Source organism: Vitis riparia, chromosome 10 (assembly GCF_004353265.1).
Source record: "Vitis riparia cultivar Riparia Gloire de Montpellier isolate 1030 chromosome 10, EGFV_Vit.rip_1.0, whole genome shotgun sequence".
Lineage (NCBI taxonomy): Eukaryota > Viridiplantae > Streptophyta > Magnoliopsida > Vitales > Vitaceae > Vitis > Vitis riparia.
Genome location: NC_048440.1, coordinates 11,716,944 through 11,735,830, shown reverse-complemented (window position 1 = coordinate 11,735,830; position 18,887 = coordinate 11,716,944). Strand labels below are relative to the sequence as shown.

The 18,887-nt window shown below is 37.0% G+C and overlaps 1 protein-coding gene across 2 annotated transcripts in view; it reads left to right on the top strand.

Moving 5' to 3' along the window:
* The window catches only part of LOC117923599 (cation-chloride cotransporter 1), a 37,547-nt gene extending 19,334 nt beyond the window's left edge, over positions 1-18,213 (top strand). For both annotated transcript variants that reach the window (XM_034841965.1, XM_034841966.1), the window contains exons 9-13: positions 1,397-1,511; positions 2,624-2,818; positions 11,061-11,461; positions 11,760-11,921; positions 16,831-18,213. In XM_034841965.1, the coding sequence (XP_034697856.1) occupies positions 1,397-1,511; positions 2,624-2,818; positions 11,061-11,461; positions 11,760-11,921; positions 16,831-17,921 (1,964 nt within the window). In that variant the 3' untranslated portion in view covers positions 17,922-18,213. The remainder of the gene's footprint in view (positions 1-1,396; positions 1,512-2,623; positions 2,819-11,060; positions 11,462-11,759; positions 11,922-16,830) is intronic.
* The last annotated feature ends 674 nt before the right edge of the window (positions 18,214-18,887 follow it).

Sequence of the window (18,887 nt, the reverse complement as noted above, 5' to 3'; positions counted from 1 at the left end):
GGAAGATCTTTGGTGGGGAAACCAAACTTTGTGTTCTCAATTTGCTGATCTCTACAGAGTTATTTATGTGAAAACCCTCACTGTCTCAAATGTCCTTGGCAATTCCTTACTATTGTCTTGGAATTTTAACTTTCGCCGCAATCTAATGGATTCAGAAATTGATCTCCTTCATAGATTAATGTCCTCCCTTAATTCTGTGCTTCTTTCCCCTTCTTCATCAAACTCAAGAGCGTGGTCTTTGTCTTCGTCAGGCTCGTTTTCAGTGAAATCTTTTTTCTATGCCTTGTCAAAAGTTTCAAATCCTTTAATGTTCCTTCCAGCCAAGTTTTTATGGAGCTCAAAAGTCCCTTCAAAGGTTAAGGCCCTCGCTTGGTTAGTAGCACATGGGAAGGTAAACACTAATGACAAGTTGCAATTGAGAAGACCCTACAAAGCCCTCTGTCCTCAATGGTGCATTCTTTGCAAAGGAAATGGAGAGTCGATTGACCACCTTTTTCTTCATTGTCCTGTTACCATTGGACTTTGGCACAGGTTGTTCAATCTAGTAGGTTTGATTTGGGTCCCTCCAAGGAGCCTTGAGGACATGTTGGTTATTTCTTTTAAAGGCTTGGGGAACTCATTAAGAGGCAAGACACTTTGACAAATTGCTTGCCTTACTTTGATTTGGATGGTGTGGCAAGAAAGAAACAAAAGGATCTTTGAGGATAAAGGGAGAACGGAAGAGATGGTTTGGGATTTGATCCGGTTTTATTCTTCTCTATGGGCTTCTTGTACTGAAGCTTTTAGAGGAGTTCCTCTAAGCATTCTACAACTCAATTGGATTGGGGTTTGCGTCTCAAGAGTTTGAAGATTGATGGGGTTTCTTTTGTTTTTAGAGCTCTATTGTTGGGTGTTTTTCCTTGGTATTTGTGTAGGAAGGACCTCATCCTTCCCTTGGTTTTTTTCTCTTTCTATTGTCTCTTTTCTCTCTCCTGTATTTGTTCTTTTATTAATATAATCTTCTTCGTTTCTGATAAAATAAAAAAAAAAATCCTTGAAAACATAACCTATATGGGTAGAAAAGAAAGAAACAAGGAATGACAAAAAGAGAGAGACTAGGAAAAAGAAAATAATAAATGTTGTGTTCACATTATTGGTAATATATTGCCTTTATTTAAATAAACTTCTAGAAAATTGTCAATAACATCACATGTGTTCATCTAGTCAGATCAACTCCTTTTGTAGGTTGGACCAATTGATAAATGTCTTAGTAGAGCAATGTAGCACTTGAACCCTTGTGAACCTTTCTTCAATCTAATTTTTGACCTTGGATCTTACATCCTGAATTATTTATCTCGTCTCATTTCTTTATTGGGCAAATAAAATTCACAATTTCCTCTTACAATGCTTGGTACAGTTGGAGTCACTGGCTTGAGTTTGAAATCCTTAAAAGATAATTGGAGCTCGAGTTATCAAAATACTAATAATGCTGGAATACCTGATCCTGATGGAGCTGTAAGCTGGAATTTCAAGTAAGCCATGAGTGTTGTTACTTCTTAACATAATTGTTTGTTGCTCTGAATTATTTACCTGTGTCAATTATCACTTTTTGTTGTGGTAGTTAAGAAAATTGTATTTTTTTTTTCCCTTTTTAGGACCATTTGAAGATCTCTTAAGTGTAGGATTTGAGTTTTCTTGGTGCTAGATCTCACATTACTTGTCTGGTTTCTTTCTTTGTTTCTTTCTTTTCTCTCTTTCCTTTTTTTTTCTTTTTCTTTAAGATGTTTGTTAGCTGTATAATGTATTTAGCATATGGTAGAACTAATGTTTTTTAGTAAATAATGTAATATATTGGAGTTGTTTGTATACTCACATTGTATTTGTTCCTATATTTTATATTGGCCGATCGTTTTGGCATTGTGGATGAATGGGTTTGTGGCCTTCATAAATGAATGCTTTCTCAGCTTAGTTTTTTTTACCATTATATGCCAATCAGTAGTTGTTACTAGCACATTTAGATTCGGTATCTTATGTGCTTTTATTATAGGTCTATGACATCGATCACAGCCAATTAGCCTTTAATGATGTATCTGGTGGTGGAGAAATTTCTTGAAAGTTTTGAGATCACCTCAAGTGGTTTTGAAAATTGAAAAATTTATATTCCTATGTCTACATATGTAATTCATAGTATGTCCCAGATGCCAGTAGGAGAAGGTTTTGGGTAACATGATAGATTTGTTGAGTACACTGGGTATGAAATCTGGATCTTAGAGCCATGGTTATGAATTCAAAGCCTAACGAATTTTCTGTTCTGGAGAAATTCCTTAGCTATTCTTATTATCTAATTTTTAAGGTAAGATTTTGTTTTCAGTTGTTTCTTGTATCTGGAAAGGTTTCACATTTTGAATTACTAAAAATATGATCTGTATCAGTTTTCTTCTCACTCAACCACTGAAGCAGGTGCACAATTCATTCAGTTGTGTTGTTGCAATTATGGTTTCCTGTGTCAATAACTTTTGATGTCTGCCAACCTGCCATTCATCTGAACTATGATGCATGCCAACCTATTACATTACAAATGGGTTTGAAATGGAGTTAATTTTCTTAATGGTTTTCTAACTATCCTACTTTTCACTATTGTCAGTGCACTGGTCGGTCTATTTTTCCCTGCTGTAACGGGAATTATGGCAGGTTCAAATCGCTCTGCTTCATTGAGAGACACTCAACGTTCAATTCCTGTTGGAACATTGGCTGCGACTCTTTCTACTTCTGCAATGTACCTATTTTCTGTGCTTTTATTTGGATCTCTAGCAACAAGGGAGAAACTTTTGACAGACAGGTATCCATATTTTCTATTAAGCTCTCAGAACATACACATGGCTGGCTATTCATTTTTCCTTGATTGTGCATGCAGGTTTCTTGGAATGTTTTTATCAAGGATTTCCATGTTTTGCATTTTAAATAGTTCTTTATGTTATTAGATTATGTAGTATCATTTCCTTGATGGAAAAATTATGCCTTGTTCTGTATTACCTACGTTTATTTGATTATGTGGCAGCTGATATGGCAGACACCTATCTGACCAACTGATGTGGTTCATACATAGTTTTAAGTTTGGGTTTGTTATCAGTGGTGTGTTAAATCTGTTGGAATTTTTACTGAAAAATAAAATATCAATTTGTTTAAATTTTCTTATATAAAGTATTGAAAACTTTAGTACTGAATTGTAAGTATTGGATATTGAAAGTGCTTGAGTTTACAAAAGTAAAAGGCCTGTTTATATCATCTAAAGCGTAAGTGTTGGATTTGATTTGACTGTTTCACAATGTAAGGACAAACTTATAATTCATACAATTCAAAGAGACTAGTTTTTCACTTTTCAAATGGTCAAATTGAATCCACACTAGTTTTTTACAATTTTGTAATAAATAAAATGTGCATTTTCACTATTTTTTTTCACAATTTTTTATTATATAGTTTAAATGAGATTATGGTTTGGAATATATTAAAAATTCGTGCTTCATTTTATTTAGTGAAAATGCATTTGTTTGATATAAAGCTCACAATTTTGTACACATTTTCTAATCAAAGACATTTAAAATTTTTAATTTGTGTGATAAATCATATTTGGGCTCAAAAGTTCATGCGTGGCCCCATATCCATTATAGGAGGCAAAGATAGACAAATAAATAGATGAGGGGAGGACTTGAATTATAGACCTCCATGGCCATTTGGCAATTTTGTTAGGGTTTTGTGAAAAGGGAGGTGATGGGTTTTTTTTATTTGGGGAGTTCCATGATTTGAGGTCCTTTGAGAGGAGTTCAAATGCTCACAATTTTATACATATTTTTTAATGGAAGATATCTAAATTTTTAATTTGTGTGATATATTAATCATTTTTAGGCTTAGAAGTTCATGTGTGGCCCCATATCCGTTGTAGGAGATAGAGATAGACAAATAAATAGATGAGGGGAGGACTTGAATTAGAGGCCTTCGTGACCTTTTGATAGTTTTGTTGGATTTTGTGAAAAGGAAGGTAATGGGGTTTTTTTTTTTGATAGAGCTCCATGATTTAGGGTCCTTTGAGACGAGTTTAAATGCCATGTTCATAGTTTTTGTTCCAAAAAAAAGGGGGTGCAGAAGACTTGAGGACTTTCGACCAATTAGCTTGGTAGGAGGTTTATACAAACTATTAGGGCATCAAAGGAGGGGTTTATTGAAAGCTTCTCAGTTAGGGGAAAAGATGGTGTGGGGGTGGAGGTCTCCTATTTGTTATTGGTGGATGATACCCTCATTCTTTGGTATGCTAGAAGGAGAATTTAGAGTACAAGTTGGGTTTTTATGTGGTTTGAGGCAATATCAATACTAAAGATCAACTTGGAGAAAAGTGTGTTGATTCCTATTGGGGTGGTCTCAAACATGGAGGAACTTTGAGGAAAGAATTCAGAGAAGGCTTGCTTGTTGAAGAGACAATATCTATCAAAATGTGGAAGACAGACTCTAATAAAGTACTTTGTCCAACTTGCCAATTTATTTCGTATCCATTTTTGTTATCTTGAAGAGGGTGGCTATTAGACCAAAAAAGATTCAAAGAGATTTTCTTTGGAGACAGGGTGCTTTGGAACATAAGCCGTTATGAGTAAAAAATTGGTCTATTGTTTGCATGGAAAATTAGAAAGGGGGTTTGGGCATAAAAAATTTATCCATCCTTAATAAGGCTTTTATGGGAAAATGGTGTTGGAGATTTGTGAGTGAAAGGAATCCTCTTTGAAAATGGGTAATTATAGATGATTGCGGGTGGTGTACTAGAGAGGCGAGAGAGGATTATAAAGTGGGGATGTGGAAGACAATCGGGGGTGGTTGGGAGGCTTTCAAGGATGGAATAGGTTTTAAGATGGGTTTTGGGAATAGGGTGACATTCTGGAAGGACAAGTGGCATGGGGACATGCCTTTGAGAGAGTCTTGCTCAGAATGCTATAGTCTCTTCAAAAAATGCTTGGGTGGTTAAATATGAGATGATGATAGTTGGAGCCCTAGGTTTGTAGGACAGTGAGATGACTGAGAAATTAGAGGAGGTAGAAGTCTTTTTTGGGAGGTTGCATGAGCATTCCATGAGTATGAATGCTGAAGATAATTTGGTGTGGTTAGTTATAAAGAATGGTAGCTTCTTAGTTAAGTCCTTCTATTCTTCTTTGTTAAACAATATTTTCAAAGGCGATTTTGAGGCGTCCCTTAGGGTGAGGTGGGTCCAAAACGCATTGAGCTGTTGTGAAAAAAATGTCTCTCAAAACTGGAAACCATACCTCGCATAGGTTGGTGCCACCATTGCCATTGCAGGTCGACTCTTTCTTTAGTGGCAACTTTTCTTTAGCGTGCTCCCTTCATCATCTCTACAACTTCGTGTCACCTATACCCCTTTCCTCTTGTCTCTCAAATCTCACTTCTTCAATTCTTGTCTTTTTCTTTTTGTCTTACGACCACTTACATGCATGCATGCATGCATACATACATACATACATACATATTTTAGATATATATATATATATATATGTTTTTTACATATGTATATGCATACATACATATTACATATGTATGTTTTTTTTTTCACCACCACACGTCCTTTCTTCGATTTTACTTTTAATGTAATTTAATTTAATTTTCATTTTGTTTTTCTAAATCCTATTCTATTTTTGAAAAAAGGAATATCTTTGAAATAAAATATTATTAGAGTTCACTTATTCTTTAACATAATTTTATTAGGTTTTTATAGTTTTAATTTAATTTTTGACCAAATTAATGAAATTGATTAATTTGATTTTAATTAATTTGTTTTTTATGTTTTTATTTAAGTTGAAATATTTTAATCTTATATGTTTGACTTTATTTGTTATTTTATGACTTTCTTATGATTTTTTGTGAAGTGTGAAATTATTAGTATGGTTATTTTATTGCTCTAACTGACTTGTTATTTATTTTTAAATATTTATTAATTTTACAATGAGGGTCTTGAAAGGCTTATGCATCAACGCTTTGAGGCTTATGCCTTGCCTTGTAAATACAAAAACGCCTCACCTTATGCTTTTGCCTTTAAAAACTTTGTTGTCAAATAGGAGGACAAAGTTGTTTGCTTATGATACAGTACGAAATTCCTGGATGCCATCAAGAATTAGCTTCTTTGCTTTGAAAGCAATTTATGGTTGGATTATAACTTTGGATCAACTCAAAAGGAGGGGTTGGAAGATTTCTAACAAATGCTACTAGTGCAAAGAAGCAAAAATGGTTGACCATATCCTTCATTGTTCGAAAGTAGGCTTTTTGTGGCAGATGATTTATGCTCTTTTTGGTGTGCAGTAGGTGATGCCTTCTTTAGTTAGGGGGTGTTCTTTTGAGCTGACAAGAGTTTTTTTTTGTAGGAAATAAGAAGAAGAAAAAGGTTTGGAAGGTTGTTTTGTTGTGCTTGTTTTGTGCCATTTAGAGCGGGGGAAGTAAGAGAGCTTTTAATAATTGTGAAATCATTTTTTTTTGATAGGTAAACAAAATCATATTATACAAAGAAACGTCAAAAAAAGCGTTTCAAAGTAGATAAGATGTATACAAAGAAACATCTTAAGGCAACACAAAAACAAAGAGGGACACCAATAACAACCCCCTTAGCCCAAACCTAATCACTCCACAAAGTCTACAAAGGAAAGAGGACTAGGAATTATGTACAACTTGCACCATGCCCAAAGATTACAAATGAAGGAGAATTTAAACCCTTGAATCGACCGCCCCTCATTATCAAATGCCCTACTATTTCTTTCCTTCTAAACAGTCTAAAAAAGGCATAAAGGAACAAAAAAACCATGTCATCCTAACAAAGCCTTTCTAATTGAGGAGGGGAGCACCCATGATATACTAAAAAATGAGAATAGAAGATGCCATAAAACTCTTGTTCTATTACAATAAAGGAGAATGCAATCAACTGATCTTAGCATGCAAAACAAGGACCTAAAATAAATAGGCAAGTTAGATAGAGTGCAACGAATTAGGGTAAATCTCCCCCTACTTAGAAACATACTACCTTTCCCAAAGAGGCAACCTTTTTCAAAGCCTCTCCTCCACGTTGTCCCAAATTGCCACAAACTTAAAATGAGCACCTAGAAGGAGGCCCAAATAAGTGGGATGGGAGCGCCTTAACCTTGCAGCCAAACTCGTGATCCAACTCCCCTATATTCTTTACCCTCCTCATTGGGATTAGCTTGCTCTTATCCAAATTGACCCTCAACCCCAAAATGGTCTCAAATCATATAAGCACCCAACTCAAGTAAGTCAACTGGTCTAGGGAAGGCTCACAAAAAACTAATGTATCATTGAGAAACAATAAATGAGATATGTCCACCCCCCTTTTTCCTCTTCTTCTCACCTGCCACCTCGGCAGGAAACCTCCAATCTTGGCCCTCTTAAGCAAACAACTGAGGGCCTCCATGACAATCACAAAAAGATAAGGAGAAAGAGGGTTCCCTTGTCTCAACCCCCTAAAGCTCTGAAATCATAGACTAAGAAATTAAACATTCCTTATTGTATATCTTTTGGGATTAGGTTAGAGTGTCTATTAGGGATTATCCCTTGTTGATAGATTTTGTGGATTGGTTAGGCTCTATGTAGGGCATTTTTTTAGGCCTTTTGTCTGCTTTGTATACATCGTTTATGCTTTCTTGCTTTTTCTTTCGTCGACAACACAATCTTTACTTATTGACAAAAAATGACTTGTTTCAACTGAGGAGGCCCTACAAAGTTCTCATGTCAAATCATAACCGATCATCACTTTATTCATTGTCCCACCGATTAGCACTTCAGCAAAAATTGCTTTGCTAATCCAATCTTGATAGGTTCCTCCTAGAGGCACAAGAGAAATAATGGTTATCTCCTTTAAGGGCTTTGGAAGCCTTCCAAAAGAGAAGACTTTATGGTAGGTGGTGGTATTGTTCTTGATATGGTTTATATGGTTAGAGAGGAATGTAAGGATTTTCAAGGACAGATGGAGATCTATGGATGCCATTTGGGTTTTGATTTACTTCTAATAGTTTCCTTTGGGCCTCGATCACCTAGCTTTTTTACAGATATTCCTTTGTTTCTTTTAATATTGGCTTGGACAAATGTTTGCTTCTTATATAGGTTGAGGAAGAAAGTTGTGATTGGTTAGTTGCCCCCTCCAATAGGTTTAATAAAGTTGAACTTTGATGGATCTTTCTTGGGTAACTTTGATCAAATGGGTATTGGAGGTGTGATTAGAGATCACTCTGGTACAGTGTTGAGAGCTTTCTCTTCGCAGGCAGGTGTGGGGTTGGCTATTGAGGTAGAGATTTTGGCATTGTCTAAGGGTTTTTTTTTGCAGGCAAAAGCTTTTGGCCTCTCCACCTTAACTATAGAGGGAGATTCTACTACTGTTATATCTAAGGTCATCAATAAGGAAAGAAGTTAATGAAAATTTGACAATTGGATGCGCAAAATCTTAGATGTTACTCAAACATGAACTACTTACTAATTATGATTTAAAATACTTAAATCGGCAAAGCTTATCTTTTTCTTCCTTTTCGTACTTTTCATGAATAAACCTTGAAGGCTTATCCTTATTAACCTTGATACTGTTAAGGCTAGTAATCCAATATCTGCAATGGTTCTAGTAGAATTTAAAGTTGGTTATCAAATAGGTCTGCAGGAGGTGAGGGTAAAGCCTCATAGAAATGACTCCTGGAGGATACCACATATATAATCAGAGATGATGTGAGTTCAGTGGGACTGGGAAAAACAAGTCATGTTGGGGGCCTAATTGCCTGGGGAAGCTCATGTCTCTCCTTTAAAGTAGTTGGACTAGGTTGTGAAGAGCTCCTTGCTTTGTGATATTTTCACATGTTAAAGATCTACCTTTATCTGGGTCTTCCTTTGGGAGGGAATCCAACTGCTTGTGGATTCTGGGATCCAGTGATTGAGAGAATCTCTAGGAGATTAGACGGGTGACAAAAAGCTTACTTATCTTTCGGCGGTAGGATAACTCTCCTACACTCATGTCTATCCCATATCCCTAGCTACTTTCTTTCTCTGTTTAAGATTCCTGCTTCAGTGGTTGCAAAAGTTGAGAGGATGCAAAGGAACTTTCTTTGGTCAGGGGTTGGGGAAGGCAAAAGAGACTATCTTGTTAGTTGGGATGCTGTGTGTAAGTCGAGGGTAAAAGGGGGTTTGGGGATTGGGAAGATTCCTTTAAGGAATCGTGCTCTTTTAGGGAAATGGTTGTGGAGGTATCCTAGGGAGAGTACAACTCTATGGCATCAAGTCATTCTTAGCATATACAGGACACACTCAAATGGTTGGGATGCCAACACTAGTCAGGTGGTCACATCGTTGTGCTTGGAAGGCCATTGCACAAGTCTTTCAGGATTTTTCCAAGTATACTCAGTTGGTCGTAGGAAATGGGGAAAGAATTCGCTTTTGGGAAGATTTGTGGTGGGGGGACCAAATCTTCAAAGACCAATATCCAAGACTATTTAGAGTAGTAATGGATAAAAGTGTTCCCATATATTCAATTCTTGGTTTGGCTCGCCCTTTCTCATGGAACTTTAATTTCTGTTGTGATCTAACCGATTATGAGATAGAAGATCTAGAACGCCTCATGCGCTCTATTGATTGTATGAATTTATCCACCTCCGCTTCAGATGCGAGATCTTGGTCCTTATTGTCTTCAGGACTGTTTACAGTCAAGTCCTTCTTTACAGCCTTGTCCCAAACGCCTGATGCATCTCCTTTTTTCCCTTCTAAGTTTGTATGGAAATCTCAAGTTCCCTTCAAAGTTAAGGCCTTTGTCTGGCTTGTGGCACACAAGAAGGTAAATACCAATGACTTGCTACAATTGAGGAGACCCCACAAAGCTCTTAGCCCTGACATTTGTAAGTTGTGTATGGGGCAAGGAGAATTAGCAGATCATCTATTCCTTCATTGTTCTGTGACGTTGGGGTTGTGGCACAGACTATTTCAGCTAGCCAAGATGGATTGGGTCCCTCCGAAAAGCATTTCAGACATGATGTTCATCAATTATAAAGGTTTTGGCAAGTCCAAGAGAGGGTTGGTTTTGTGGCAAAATGCGTGCATAGCTTTAATTTGGGTTGTGTGGCGGGAAAGAAATGCTAGATATTTGAGGACAAAGCTAGGAATTCAGAGAATCTTTGGGACTCCATTCATTTCATTGCTTCGTTTTGGGCTTTTTGCTTAGCGGGTTTTAAGGGCATTCCCCTTAACGTTTTACAACTAGATTGGCTAGCAGTGTGTAGTTCCAATGAGACGGTGTAGTGTCATGTTATTTTCTTGTGTTTAGTTTTAATCCTGGCAGGAGGACTTCTCATCCTCCTTATGTACTATTTTATCTTATCAATATATTCATGCGTGGTTTCCTATCAAAAAAAAAAAAAAAAGATCTACCTCACTGTTATGTATTTCCTCAGCATTTAGACTGGCTTTAGCACTTCTCCCTCAAGTTGTAGTGTATATAATTAATATAGTTATCACTTTTTTCATGTAAAAGTAGACCATGCCAGTGTAGTGGGAGAAACAAGTCATGTTTTGGCCTGACTGCCTGGGGAAGGTAATTTGTCTCTGGTTGGACTAGGTCATGAAGAGCTTGTTGCTTTGTGCTGTTTATACATGGTTTTAAAGATCGACATAACTGTTATGTATTTCTCCAGCATTTAGACTGGCTTTACCACTTGGCTCTCATGTTGCAGTGTGTGTATAATTAATGTAGTTACTACTTTTATTAAATATTAGAACTTAATAAACTTCTTTTTTTTACTTAGAGTGACCACATCATCTCCTTGTTTTTTGAAAAAAATAAAGCCTTTCAAGTGTGGTTTATTTTGTAGGTGAAGCTTCATTGTGATTACCTATACCATGTTAGTTTGAATTTGGAAATTTGATATTTGAATGTTTCATGTAATAAAACTCAGTGTCATGTAAAGTTTCATTGTTAAGAAATAGAAATAAAAAATTGTTATGCAGAAATTATTTATTTTAGTTTTTGCTATTAGTGGATAACTGTACTCTTTATGCAGGCTACTAACTGCTACAATTGCTTGGCCTTTACCGGCAATTATTTACATTGGAATTATCCTTTCAACCTTAGGGGCGGCTCTTCAAAGCCTTACAGGTGCTCCACGGCTGCTTGCAGCAATAGCCAATGATGATATCCTTCCTGTTCTTCATTACTTCAGAGTTGCTGAAGGGAGTGAACCTCATATTGCAACCCTCTTTACTGCATTAATCTGTATTGGGTGTGTCATAATCGGGAATCTGGATCTTATCACACCAACAATTACCATGTTTTTCCTTTTGTGTTATGCTGGTGTGAACTTGTCTTGCTTCCTTCTGGATCTTCTAGATGCTCCCAGTTGGCGTCCACGATGGAAATTTCACCACTGGAGCCTCTCTCTTCTTGGAGCAGTTCTTTGTATAGGTATGGTTTATTCTCATTTTATTCCATTGCAGGGATTTATTTCTTGGGAAGAGTGGGAATGCAATCGGGGCAATCATTACAACTGTTTTTTAGTGGATACCATTGTAGAGATTGAACATTGCATCCATTTTCTTGTGAAATAATAACATATTTGAGTACACTGGGATGGATTGAATAGACTGGCTCGCCATGGATACTTGGATGGTCGTGTACGTGCATGTGCATGTGTGTATTACTCCACATGCATGTATTTTTTTTTAGGATCATATTTAACAGCTGCTTCTTGTGTTTTGTGCAGTGATCATGTTCTTGATATCTTGGTCATTTACTGTGGTGTCCCTAGCCCTTGCAAGTCTCATATATTATTATGTATGCATCAAAGGGAAGGCTGGGGACTGGGGTGATGGCTTCAAGAGTGCATATTTCCAACTAGCCCTTCGTAGTCTTCGATCACTGGGGGGTGGGTATATTATTTTGTGAAAAATTTCAATACTGTAGTTCCATTGCTGTTCTATTTCAGTGGCTATTAGCTATATTTTCAGATTCGATAGTGAAAATTTGTTTGCTCTATCGCAATATTAATTGATGGTAAGTTGCTATTACCATGTTTATTAGTATGCTTATTGCTTGTTTGCATGTGCATTTGGACTAACAAACAAGCTGGGTGCTGCTGTCCCACAGGAAACCCCCATACACAAACACCACTGACCTTTGCAAATAGTAGTCTTAATATGGGAAGTACCTATATTTCCGCTGGAAACTTAAATAGCTACTAACTTTAGGATTTAAACATGATGCACTAAGCATACGTGAATACATGATGAAGGTTACTGCTCATGTGTGTGCATGTGCATATGTGTATGTATTTGTACACATGTAAGTATAGTTCTTGGAAATAGTGGGAATGCAAGATCATTTAGAGGCTGTGGTTATTTTCTATTGTTGCCTTTGCTGAAAAAAGGACAAAAAAAGGGAAAATTTTATAATTGGAGGTGAAACATATGAGCTAGGAATTTGCAAATTTGAACTTAGAATCTAAAAGATTTAGCAGACTTAGCATTTTTCTAATCATTTATGGTTGTACACTACAAGTACTTTTTTCTTTTTCTTATTTTTTTGGATGACATAATTATCTTTTCTAGCACGGATGAAGAGTGGTTTGATGACTTTGAAGTTGTTCTTCCTGTATTGGCAGTGGTGTCTGGTCTCAAACCATATGGGCAGATGCTATTTAGTTCCACTCTTTATTTTGGTTCTGATCAACCAGTGAGATTAGCCTATATTCTGGGATTCAGATCAAGAGCTTACATGTCCTTATGGGGCAAATTACACAGATGCAAGCTCGTTTAGTGTGTATTTCGGCATATTGCCTTTCCATCTTTAAAATGCCATTTAAAGTAGAATTTAGAAGTGGAAAGGGATTGATAAGATTAAATGGTGTATCTCAAAACAAGATTCTCAGTGTTAGCGAACAGTGTTGCCGCTGACTTCTTTAAAAGCTCTGTGGGATTGATGCTAGGGCATCGCTCTTCCTACTTATGGCATTGTGGCTATCAATTGTTTTTTAAGAAGGGTTGAAGAAAGGTGGTTTAATATCAGGTTTCAAAGTGGGAAAGAGGGGTGGTGAGGAGATGGAGGTGTCCCATCATTTATTTGTAGATTACATTCTCATGTGGTTTGGCACAGTGTCTAGGTTGAAAATTAATTTGGAAAATAGTGTGTTCCTTCTATTAGAGTGAGTGCATAGTGTGGAGGAGTTGACTGCTGTGTAGGGCATGGGGAGGGGGAGGGTGAGCTCCTCATCATCTCTACCTAGGCCTTATGTTGGAAGCCTTCTTTAAGTTGTTAATGGTCTAAGATGTGATGAAAGAGAGATTCCACAAAAGGCTTGCCTTGTGAAGATGCACCTATTAAAGAGAGGTAGGCTCACATCACATTGATTATGAGCAATTTTGTCTAGCTTGCCAATATATTTTTTCTTCATTTGTTTCTTCCCAAATTGTTTAGGAAACCTAGGTCCCTGGGAATCTTGGTGTGATTGGTTAATGTTTATTACTTGTTTTTCTTTTGACATATTCACTATAGTTCGGAACTAGAAACTATCCTAAAGTAGTGGGTGATTGTGCATCATATTTATCAAAATGATGATTTTTAAGGATAGATGGAGGATTTTGGAAGCAATATGGGATTTAATTTATATATCTCCTCCTCTTTGGGTGTCAACTTGTTCTATATTTCCGGTGTCCCCTTTGAGTATTATATTACTAGATTGGAACCTTGTATGGAGATCTACTAGGTTGATTATATTGGGATAAGTAGAATTTTAATGGTTGCTCCTTAGGTATTTCGGGATAGCTAGGAATTGGAGGAATGCTGATGGATCATCCTGGAATGCTAGTTAGGTCATTCTATAAACAGGTTGGAGTGGGTTTGACAATTGAGGTTGAGATACTAGTATTGTTGGAATGTCTGAAGCTAGCTAAAATTGAGGGTTTTTCTAGTCTTACAATAGAGGGATATTCCAAACTGATCCTTTTTGGGTGAATAAGAAAGAAAAGACCTATGGAGTTTTGATAGTTTGACTTCACCCAATTTTTGATATTGCTTTAGAGTTTGGGGTGCATCTTTTGTTGGGTTCCTCTTTTAGATAATCATGTGGCAGATATGTTAGTAAAACAAGGAGCCAAATATTGGTCTCTTTTGTAGGGTATTTTCTAACCCCCAAGTATTAACTTTGTTATTGTAACCACTTTCGGCTGTGCAGTTGCCTTTTCTTTTTAATCCAAATATTGATCTCTTTTGTAGGATATTTTCTTATTTAATTGTATTATTTGGAAGGAATACTTTAGGGCAATGATATGTTTTTTCTAGTAAGGGAAAAAAGAAAATGACCTTTGCAATTGGTGGATGATGATGATGAATGGGTGGACACTAACATCGATGAGAATGATGATGGAGCCATTAGATATGATGACCATTCCTTGGTAGACCCTAAGTGATGGTTATAGTGCCATGAGAAAAAGTTATATTTTGGAAGAGAGAATGAGAATCTAAATTGGAAACTATTGAAAATGACAAGCAATTCATTTTTTATTATTAATTTTTTTTGGCTTTTTCTGTTATTCATTTTTTATGTGACTCTAGTAGTACTTTTTTTTGAGGTTTTTTCCCCTTTTTCTTTTGTTTGTTTGTTTGTTTATTGAGGCTTACATCTCATTCTGCCTCATCTCATTTAGACAGCTCCAATTTTTATTCCAACAATGTGGGTTTAGATGCACAAAAGATGTTCTGGGTATTTCACCATATTTAGGGCTTCCTTTTTATTTTTTATTTTTTGGGTTACGCTTCTGCTTCTTTTAATTAAAAAGAATTTTGTGAAAATTAGCATTGGGGTTTCTGGATATTTTGTTGCTGTTGTAAATTTAGAATATAAAACAATTTGCAGAACATGCCCTTCTTTCTAGTTTCTGTTGCAGGTTTTTCCTTTCTTTATAATGCATTATGGAGTTTTAGGGTGCATTTGGTTTGCTGACATCTAAAATTGGGAATGGAAATCAGATGTTCTAAAATAAATTTCAGGAATGTAATGTATATGAGATTTCCATGTGGAATGCTTGGTTAAAATTCAAAATTTCAAATTCCTATCAAATTTTATTCCCATTATAGTGTTTGGTTATCATATGAATTACTTGAGAATTAATATGAATTTACATAAAACCTCCTCAAATAATATTGAGAAAATTGGATCTAATTATAAATATAAAAATGAAAATGATTTGTCCACATTCCTTATAACTTCAATGAAATGAAATAAAAAATACCAAGGCTTCCATGGGTATAGGATTTTCCCATTATTGGGAGAATTTCATATCTAAGGAAATTAGAACTTCCTATGTTATGTCTACCTGAACATGATGGTTAAGATACCCATGAACCAAAATGTAGCTTTATGGTATTTTTTTGTCTCTTCTTATTTAGGACAGATTCTTTTAGTCTTAGTCCAAAGTTGTCCTTGTGAGATTGTGTGGCAGGTTTAGGCCTAAGGGCAATTAAAACATGTTCACTTGAATAGAATAGCCCCTGAGGCCTGACAGGGATATCCTTATAAACTGGAAACTTGAGTCCTTCTGAGTGGCAACTAGTATGTTGGTAACATGTTTGGATTTCATACACAAATCTTGATTCCAATGTTACTTGGAGCTTGAACACTGTTATGGCCGTAGACGACTCTTAAACTAATTGCTACCTGATTGCAGGACTTAATCTAATTCAGTGAAGTTTTAATGGTGCAACTACTGGAGCTATGATATCATAAGCGTTTGTGTAGTTGAGTATGAGCGTGGATGTAGGCTAGGATTAGAAGGTTTAACTTTCTGTGTGGGCATGTCTTTGCGGTGCATTTACAGTCACTTGCACAGGCATTTTTCTTTTCCAAAGAATATCTTTGGAGCATGGAGCTGAATCCTCTACCTTTCTATGCATTTCAAGTTTGGAACTTGTAGTGCCTTTTGTCACGCAATTTCCCACTATCATCAAGTGTATCACTTGAACATGAGTCAGCACTTCCTTGAAAAGTCACCTGGAGCTACTATTTAATTTTCTTATATGCTCATTCTGTTCATAGGCCAATCTCATCTATCTCAAATTCATTGGTATTGACTGAGACATGCATTTCATGTTTGGAATACAAAATGATAATCCAATAATTTTAAACTGAAATTGTATATTCTATTAACTGTTAGGATTTAAACTGCTAGGACTTTAACATGAACATTTATCGTAAAGTTTTCAGATGTCTAGCAACTAACTATTTCATATGATTAGAATATCCTGAAAATCAAATAATCCTTGAATTGGTTTACCATCCACACAGCAGTCCTTCCTCATTTGATTTTAGATTTAGGTTATACCATTATAGCCAAGTGGCAGAAAATGAGCCTCTTTTGCCAACTCCATGTAGTTGGGATTAAGGTTTCAGGGAATTGAGTTATTATGACCATATGAAGATCCACAGTGTCACATTTGGGTGTTCAACATTGAAAGATCTACCCCTTGAGGCCTGTGGCTCAAGTGGTAAAGGGATGGGGAGGATTTGTGGGACGTTCCAGGTTCAACTCCCAATGGGGACAAAAATTTGCCTATCAAAAAAAGAGAACATTGAAAGATGTAGCATGATCCATTGGAAAACGACTTGAATGGATGGACATGATCTTTAACAGTATGTGTATGTGCCTGCTGAATGGCTCCTATCCAGATATCTAGATTTTCTTTTTTCTCTCTCTACCTTTTTCCCTTGCCTGTGTGTTTATTATATATGCATGTTTTTTATGAACATCATGTTCTTATTATTTACCTCATTATATGTGCAGCAAGCCAAGTGCACCCAAAGAACTGGTATCCTATTCCCCTCATATTCTGCCGGCCATGGGGGAAGCTGCCAGAGAATGTGCCCTGCCACCCTAAATTAGCTGACTTTGCTAACTGCATGAAGAAAAAGGGTCGTGGAATGTCCATTTTTGTCTCTATTTTAGATGGAGATTACCATGAGTGTGCAGAAGATGCCAAGACAGCCTGCAGGCAGCTGAGTACCTACATTGACTATAAGCGCTGTGAAGGTGTTGCAGAGATAGTTGTGGCCCCCAGTATGTCAGATGGCTTCCGTGGCATTGTCCAAACTATGGGCCTAGGCAATCTTAAGCCGAACATTGTGGTCATGCGATACCCTGAAATATGGCGTCGGGAAAACCTAATTGAAATCCCAGCTACCTTTGTTGGCATAATTAATGACTGCATTGTTGCAAACAAGGCAGTTGTGATCGTCAAGGGCCTTGATGAATGGCCCAATGAGTATCAAAGGCAGTATGGTACTATTGATCTGTATTGGATTGTGAGAGATGGGGGCCTTATGCTTCTCCTCTCCCAGCTCCTCCTTACCAAGGAGAGCTTTGAGAGTTGTAAGATTCAGGTCTTCTGCATTGCGGAGGAGGATTCTGATGCAGAGGAGCTCAAGGCTGATGTCAAGAAGTTTTTGTATGATCTTCGCATGCATGCTGAAGTGATTGTTATATCGATGAAATCATGGGACGCCCAAGGAGAAGGAGTGTCCCAGCAAGATGAATCAATAGAGGCATTCACGGGTGCTCAGCGGCGGATTGCTGGTTACTTGAGTGAGATGAAGGAGGCAGCTAAGAGGGAAGGAACTCCACTGATGGCTGATGGGAAATCTGTGGTTGTGAATGAGCAACAGGTGGAGAAATTTCTTTACACAACACTGAAGCTTAATTCGACAATACTTAGATACTCAAGAATGGCTGCAGTCGTGCTTGTGAGCTTACCACCACCACCTCTCAACCACCCAGCGTATTTCTACATGGAGTATATGGATCTTTTGGTAGAGAATGTACCTAGGCTTTTGATGGTAAGGGGATACCGTAGAGATGTTGTCACCCTTTTCACATAGTTGCCTGCAGAGTGCATCCTAGCATGGTAATTGCCCTTTTTCTTACTTACCCTGTTGTTCATATGTTTTTGTCTTACCTTTTTTTTAATGCTTGTAGCTTATATGTTCAGATTCATTCTTTGACAACTGCTCTTGCTAAAGGCAGGATTTTCCCCTTTTTTTTTGATAGAAAATTTTCAAATTAAACAGCCCTTTTGGGATGTACTTTTAAGTTCTATTTTATTATATTCAGGCTACATTCAACTCCCTGTATTGTTTTTCTGGTATTTGAAGTTGTGATATCGTTTGGAAACCATTTAACTTATTCATTATGAACTATAAGATATACAGAGGGATCATAAATATATATTGCATCTCTCTCTCTCTCTCTCTGTGCTGCTTTGCCTGTAATTTTGCAGCCAACCAAAAGATGGGTAAGTTATTTTTACAATCTGTTGGGGATGATTTCTGGCAAGGTAGGGACCTGGAGACTGCAAATTGGGTACACCTCTGCCGATGTATGCTGATAAATGTGGAGGCTCAGAAACTGGTTTTTATTGTAACTTCTATCCGTCTGCTTTTAGATTTTGGATTTAGTTAGACAAAACCTTGGGTTTGTAGCACTAGCAGCACCCCTTGTCCTCCTTAACAGTAGAAGCAGATGCTTGATTGACGTGGTTTTGAAAGTCTCACTTACTCCTTAAATTAACTGGGAGCGTTTTGACCGGGGCTAGTTGACAAGAGTTGCTATTGTGCGCGTGTGTGCATATATATGTGTGTGTGAAATTATCCCAGGGGCTAGTTGTCCTTAACAGTAGAAGCAGATGATATACATATATATGTGTGTGTGAGTGAGAGAAATTATCCCTGGGGCTAGTTGTCCTCCTTAACAGTAGAAGCAGCGCGGTTTTGATACTCCTTGAATTAGCAGGGAGCGTTTTGACCGGGGCTAGTTGACAAGAGCTATGTTTGCTCCCAAGGAAGTTT